The following is a 7,848-nucleotide window of genomic DNA, read 5'->3' as shown; positions in this document are numbered from 1 at the left end:
TTTGACATGTGGCGCAGTGACATCAGTAATAGAGAAAATTTCTATCTCTTGCTCGTTGCCCACATATTTAATTTTTTAGATTTCAAATCTTAAAAAGGGTCGTTGGCTCACATTGATTATCACATTGACAATCTAACAACACAACCTTTTAGATCTCATGAAAATATTCATATTAAAAAAAAAAAAATTAAAATATATATTTTCAAGCTTGATCCAAGGTGTTGAAAATGGACGGCCACCATGTACTTAAATCTAAATATAAAATTCAATGGTGAAAAATAACTATTTTTTAAATTTCATATAATTTTTTCTTCTACAACTCCATGTCATTGGATCATGTTTTTGCATGTCACAAGATTATCAAATCAGGAAGTTTGCTTTTTTTCACCATGGGCAGGAAAGAGAAAAGGTGTCATAGGCATTGGCAAAAACAACGTGCATTTCGCATCATTCTTTTTGAAATCCAAATTTTGGCATTTTTGACTTTTCAACTCAGCCTTCTCTCATTATAATAGTAAAGAAGTGTTAAAAATAAGATAAAAATGGAATCATGTTTCAAAACTGAGTCCTATTCCTATACAATAGAAACTCTAAAAGAATGGTGTCTATGTGGCAAGTTTTGGTTTGTGTTAAAAACACATTGGGCTCCTAAATAAGCCGTGTATATAGCCCTATGTGTTTTAAATCCAACTAAAAAGTGCCATGTAGACACCATATGTTGCTATAGAAACGAGACACCATTTTGGGTTGTGACTCAAAAAAAAAAAAAAAACTTTTTATTTAGAATATCAGTATCCTTTGATAAGTTTTTTGCATTGATCATATCACTTATTTTTATTATTATTCAGCCCGAATTTGGCCCGAACCCATTAGGGTCAAGTTAGGATTTCATCAACTTAGGCCCTATAAGATTATAAGGCTTGTATAAGTGAAGTTCACTTCTTTAAGATCGGTTTAGGGCCCAACCAAGCCCCCCCTCCCCGCTCATTGACAACTCTAGATAAGATGCCTATCAAATCAATTTTGGATCCCATTGATCCTTAAGATCGAAATCAACATTGATCCATGTCACGGCCTTGTCGATGTGTCATAAATTGAACGTGGAAAGGACATCGAAGATTGAGGGGTCAAAGTGGGACTATCACGTTGCAAGGTGGAATAATAGGGAAAAGTGTGATTAGTCCCACATCGGGCAAGTGAACGTTCAGAGCTTGGACTATAAAGACAAACTAGAACCTACATGGTACGACGTATTTTAAAGTCATGCGAGCTTCGACCCAAAGTTGATAATATCGTACTACTATAGACTTGGGACATTTACAATCCAATCCATACTCAATCCATGGATAACCCTAGGTCGAACAATCAATGTATTCGATTAGACTTGAAATCTAACCTATTTTGATCCCATTTTTATAATCTACTGGATTGGACTTAGAATTATTGTGAAAACTTGCGAGAAGATGAATTCTATGATGATTCGAGTGCTATGAGGGGTGGTAGTGTCTTGGACCTCTAATTTGTACATGACATGTTGATCTTATATAATGCAAGGACAACCTTTTTTCTCGAAGGCAGATATTAGGGCATCATTTAGTTTTCCATATTTACCATCCTTTCCAATGATTTTACAAAAATACTAACTATCCAACAATTTCATAAAAACACTAAAAAATCCAACAATTGCATAGGATTATTTTAAGTATTAAAAATAAGTAGGACATTAGACAATGGTGAGAGTCCTTAGGTTGTGAGTTCAATACTCAATATGAACAGTATTTCCTCGAGACCACCCATGAGGGTGCACCCTCACTTTCCCAGTGCATGTGATGTGCGGGCGTTGCATGTGCCCGTGGGAGGGACCCACATGCCTAGGCTTTGGCCTTAGTTCTTCTGGTCCCCATAGTGGGACATAAGTTTGGACATCATCGTCATAAAAAAAAACAAAAAATAATAAAATGTAAAATAAAATTGGACAGCCCGATGATTTGAGAAGCTATTGGATGGTCTAACGCTTTAAACCACTTCAATAATTATAGAAAAATTACCATTTTAGGTAAAATGGTTAATCGAAGAATTAACACACATCTTGAGGTGCCACTAGTAAAAGTTGTATTGGCAATAGAAACTCTTTTTTTTCTTCTAAAAATTGTTTTCATGTTCATTATTGTCCATGTGCAACGCACGTGCAATTTACAAGTTAACAGTGTGTGTTAAATCCCTAGGGTTTATAACAAAAATAAAAGAGCAACGGAGAGAAAGAAAACATGGCAGCTAGCTATGCAAGACGTACTCTTCTAAACTCCTCTGCCTCTGCATCAACTACCTTTCTTAGTGGGTGCTTCAACAGATCATTAACTTCTTTGGCATCCAATGCAACTAAGTTGGGTGGATTCGCCTCCGCTAAGCCAATCCCCGGTCGTTTATCTCGTCATAAGCTCCCCTTCTTCTCCAGGTTTATCTTCATTTCTCATTCTTCTTTTCGTAAGTTCGAATCTAATTCACCCTGACCGATAATTTGAGATACCCATATCAAAATTTGGATTTTTTTCTTCTATTTTTAATGTTTTTCATCATTGGAAAATGGGGATATTAGTTGATTGATTGTAGTTCCTGAAAGTTTCGTTTTTTTCCCATCTTTTTTTATCACAATGGGTACATTTCATTAATACCCATTTGAAAATTTCATTTTTTTTTATATAAATTTTCTCTGATGCCCTTCTCTCAATTTTCAGGAACAAAATCCGGTTTAAATTCTGGAAAACCATTTGACTTCATGTTGGTTTTTTGTTCTCTATTTTACAGCCTAATTATTGGAAACCCATTTGATATTATTACTGTTTTAGCTAGTCAAGGACTTGTTTGGATTGCCATTATTGCACCAGAAAAATGTAAGCTTTAAGAGCTTTTGAGAGCATTTTTTCCCTTACGGCCCAAAGAATTGCGATTGAAATATACCCCAAATCTTGAAAGCTTTAAGAGGTTTTGAGAGCATTTTTTTCCCTTACAGCGCATGAACCGCTATTGAAATATACCCCAAATCTTGAAAGCTTTAAGAGCTTTTGATAGCATTTTTTTCCCTTATGGGGCAAGAATGACAATTGAAATACACCCCAAGTCTTGAAATTCCTCATATATTTTAACTCCATGAAGTATAAGCTAAAAGAATGGTTTAATTTAATGCTGTTCTGTAGGCTTCCTGTGGAGTTGGGTTCTGCCGAGTCTTTGATGCCATTGCACAGTGTTACTGCTTCTGCATTGTTCACTTCGATGCTTTCTTTAAAGGCTGGAAACTGGGGCTGGCTTTCAGAAGGTATTTCCCTCTTCTCACTCTTTGTGTGTACTATTTTCTCTCCACGGTTCAGTAGAAATGCACTATGCTTGGATTTGTTTGCTTTTTATGAGTGGAAATATCATCATTTGTTATTTTCTTTAAGTTCTACCCAAATCCCTTTTTATATTATAAAGACAAGTTTAATGGAGAATTGTCACTTTTTATTCTGTAATGCTCACTTGCTAGAGAATATTCTTGATTCAATATATTTCCCCTTCATTTGCCTTGAGTTGGTAAGAGTGTTATGTGATGTATATATATATATGGCTCCCGTTCAATGGCTAACTTTTTGGCAAAACATTTTTCAAAACATGAGTTAGAAGTTTTGGAATGGGCTGATTTTTGGTGAGGATGATCTCTACGGTGAGGAGATCATCATCACCAAAAATCTAGAGATCATCATCACCAAAAATCAGCCCATTCCAAAACTTCTAACCCCATCAAAAATAGTTTACAAAAAATGGATGGTCCACGATTTTTCCGAGGAGATCATCCTCACCAAAAATCAGCCCATTCCAAAACTTCTAACTCATGTTTTGAAAAATGTTTTGCCAAAAAGTTAGCCATTGAACGCTACCCTATATATATATATATATGTTTTATGTGTAAAAGAACAAAAGCTTGGCACTGGGTACTGATTTGCACGTTTGAGATCATTTTATTTGTGAAGTTTGTTGCTACTTGGCTGAATTGATTTAATTTTTAATGGAATATTAAAAATGAGAAGGTAATTAGGAAAATTTCGTTGTAACTAGAGAGAAAATATTAAAATTCATTTCTATAATAATAATACGTGCTAGGAAGTAATTATTTGTATTCTAGGTTTTTTCTTCTTGTGGTATGAAAAGTTCGATGAGTTCAAAGGTCTTTTCTTTGAGGATTTTATTTTTAGATGGGATCGGGTTTGTAGTGGAAGGAGTTAACTCTGTTTGTTGTTTATTTGAGCTTTACTAAAATTTCCTTATTTATAAAAAAAATGTGTTTCTATATCCAGGTTGATAATACCAGGACTTTTTTTATATTGTAAAATGCATTATAGAGGTATTCCAACTTAAAAGTGGAAACTAAAGAGATTGGATACTATAACTAACTAATCCTTGATTCGCTACCTTCTATGATGCTTTTTTTTTTCCCGATTGAATCTATCACACATGTAAAAAGAAATCTTGACCAATAACCAACAGTCGTGAGGCCATGTCCAACTTTACTCATGGATCTTGATCAATGTGTTCGTGGTGAAATTTTCATCTTGCAAAGCAAGCTTGAGCTACGATATGTGAGAAACCAGCTGTCCTATGCTGTAATCTTATGAGCCCAATGACATGGCTAAACTCAATTGTTGTACCCCGGTAGAAGTCGTCTAGACTCCTATCACCCGATCATACTTGATCGAGTCATGTCTTTTGCCTGAGATTGTCAATCATTGTTGATTAATCACTGTTTGTGAACATGACTGCGTCAAGTACTGATGATCAAGGACCAACGTTCAATGATCACCTTGGAAAGCCAGAAATTTGTGGCTGAGTTGATGAAAGAGTACTGAAATTTTGGGCCAATAAGTCTATTTACTTTGGAGTCAAATTAATTAGTGTTCTGAGGCATTAAATGGGTGCTATGTCGGATCCTAATCTGGATTTGCTAAGGTGACAACCCTCTTTAATGAGGGATACCTTAAATAATCAGGTAATAATCTTGATCCACGTATGCTTATTTCTGAATGAGTTGCTAAAAGAGACACTTGGCATTCCCCTGCAAGAGGAGATTGCTGTGTGTGACTATCTCAAGCTCTAAATAACCATTTTTTTTTTTTTTTTGATCAGTTGAAAATTTTATTGAAAAAAAGAGTGGGATGAGAAGGCCCCAAAATTACAAAAACTTTTCAGAAGAGAAAAAGAAACAACTCCTAAGTAGCGTCTAGATTACAAATGTTCTCCCAACGTACTACATAGTCCTAAAAAAAACTTTTTGACTTTCCCCCCTAAAAAAGTTCCTTCAAACTCTTTATAATTGGCTTATCATTAGATATTTTCCTGCTTGGGTATAGGAGTTGGTATTGGCAACAGCTATATAGGCTTCATCTGCGTGCATATTAGATTGACAGATGAGGGAAAATGTAAGAAGCCCTCAAGAGAGAAATGAGAACACTTTACTATAAGCCAAGTGTCAGAGAAGAAAAAGATTGATATGTCCTTTTCATTCCATGGCGCATACATTCTTTTTTTTGATGGGTGAGGTGTACTTGAAGTCACGACCTCAAAGTTGCTTTGCAGTGTGTCAAACCATCTGAGCTATGGGAGTTATGACACATGTACATTGAATACAAATAAATGGTTGCTTCATTCATATTTTTTTTTTATAAATAAATATTTTGAAACTATATTGTTATTTTGTCCTAATCATAAGTAGCGTCAAAAGAGAGATGTAAGTAATGACTTAGTTAGTTAAGATGGGAGGTATGACCCCCACATAAAAAAATAAACCCCTCATTTCTTCTTAACCCTTGTTCACAACTGTTAAAACACGTTGGTCCTTTTCTTCTTTAAAAAGAATTTGACACTCCTCAAAGTGCATTGTGATTTTTGCGATTGTATGGCATTGAAGGTTGGAAAATGGAGTAGGTTCCAATTCAGGGAGGATTGGTGATGTGATACATTGTCTTAAATGCAGTTTCTCAATCTATGTTCTACATCGTCTAAAACGGTTGCCTATTCAAGATTTCATGGTTTGGATTGGAAAGGTGTCATTCGATTTCGTTTTTGGGAGAGGCATCAACAATTTGGATCTTTAGTTTTGATTCTCCCTCATTCCTACTTAACATTTGGAAGATGATTGTTGATTGCTATTTGTTGGGGGCATTTATAAGGAGAGAAACAACCATGTCTTGCAAGGAAAAGAACATAACTTATAGGTGGTCACCATTAGCATGGTAGGCTTTCTATTCTTCCGATATGAAGTCTTTTAAGGAATTTAAAGATGTATTTTTTGAGGACTTTTTGTTTAGGTGGGTTGATTTGTAAGGAAAGAAGGTGCCTCTGTCGATTTTGTGTCTTTCTTTTCCTTCATGTAAATAGGTAGGTCTCTTGACCTCTTTCATTCCTATAATTTATATCTATCAAAAAAAAATTGAAAATAACAGACGAAATTGATGGACTAATCTCTAGTTTTTCTGCATCTTATCATTTCTAGGTTGATTGCTTTTGATGGAGACAATTTATATAAGATTATACATTAAATTATTGCAATATTTTTGTTTTTTCCCCTATATAATTTTGTGATTTGATAGTGCCTCCATTATTCTTTTTCCCGATGATTGGTATATGACTATATATCTCAATTTCCATGAACTAAGATCTCTGCTCACTCTCTCCAAAATTGGGTTCTATCAAATCACCAAACATAGATCATGATGCATCAATAGGTCAATGAGTTGCCAAGTAGGATTCTTTTCCAAAAATCACAAAACATTGCAATTTCCATGATCAAAATAAATAAATAATCGAAGTGTCATCTGAAAATTGAAGATGCGAGACCACCAGACTACTACCTTGCACAATTGAAAAATTAGATAAATCTCGGACTTGGGATCAAAACCCTACCCTCACACTTAAGCCTTTAAAAAGAATATTGGTATAGAGAGGGGACACCAACAATCACAAATAAGCAGCCAAGATTTCAGTGGGATAATAAACTTATGAATGTAGATAACGGAAAACGTTCGGTGGACAAAATATTTATGTAATCTGTACGCCCTTCAAATCCATGATGATGATCTTATGTTGAGCTAGGCTGCTGGATAATTCATCAAGATTACTGTTCTATGGGTTCGATCCATGAGATCTCACATGCCAAAATTTTACCTGATCTGATGATTTTAACTGTCTCTTGCACTATTTAGGATTTTATGTGTCAAGCTTTGTGTTCTGAGATGCTTGGTATTAATTTATGAATTTATGGGTCGCACAAGATGACATGAAAGAAGCTTCTTTACTGTTCTCTTTTTTGTGTCGTCAGGATTTGCTACGCCTCTATAGCAGGACCAATGCGGTTGAGGTCTGGATAATTGAAGAGGGTCTCATCCCTGTTCTTTCGTCGTCTAGAATAATTTTAATGAAACTTCAAGAAAATAGTGCTTTATTACTTACACAATCTGTTGCGACGATAATTTTTTTTTTTTGTTGAGACTATTGCATTGGAGTTTCATTTTATCTGATATACGTTTTTCTTGTCTGCTGCTACTGGATGAGGTACCTCTCAAGATGTTGATTCATCTAACCCTGGGAGTTCAGTAAATTCATGTACTTTTTGTTCTAATATGGGAAATATTGTGTTTGAGTTTTTATTCTAAACTGGAGGTTTGAGATTTTTTGATCAAGTTAGTCTTTAGCCAAGAATGTCTTTGAAGTAGAACCCTTTTAGATTTAGGCCTGCTTGGTATACTGCAAATCATTTGCAAATGCAAATGATTTTCTAAAATCAATTTTATTTGTGCTTTTACATAATGCAAATGATTCGCA

General features: G+C 34.9%; 1 protein-coding gene across 1 annotated transcript; it reads left to right on the top strand.

The window, feature by feature from the left end:
* The first annotated feature begins 2,221 nt into the window (after positions 1-2,221).
* On the top strand, positions 2,222-7,645 carry LOC147398876 (protein NUCLEAR FUSION DEFECTIVE 6, mitochondrial). Its single transcript, XM_086448210.1, has 3 exons — positions 2,222-2,455; positions 3,195-3,313; positions 7,346-7,645. Exons 1-3 carry the CDS (start codon positions 2,268-2,270, stop codon positions 7,363-7,365), a joined length of 327 nt encoding a protein of 108 aa, XP_086304336.1. The 5' UTR covers positions 2,222-2,267; the 3' UTR covers positions 7,366-7,645.
* The last annotated feature ends 203 nt before the right edge of the window (positions 7,646-7,848 follow it).

The sequence above is a fragment of the Akebia trifoliata genome, chromosome 7 (assembly GCF_017979445.1).
Source record: "Akebia trifoliata isolate Shusen 1 chromosome 7, ASM1797944v1, whole genome shotgun sequence".
NCBI classification, from domain to species: Eukaryota; Viridiplantae; Streptophyta; class Magnoliopsida; order Ranunculales; family Lardizabalaceae; genus Akebia; species Akebia trifoliata.
Note: the sequence above shows the minus strand (reverse complement) of the source record. Positions and strands in the feature narration are given on the sequence as shown.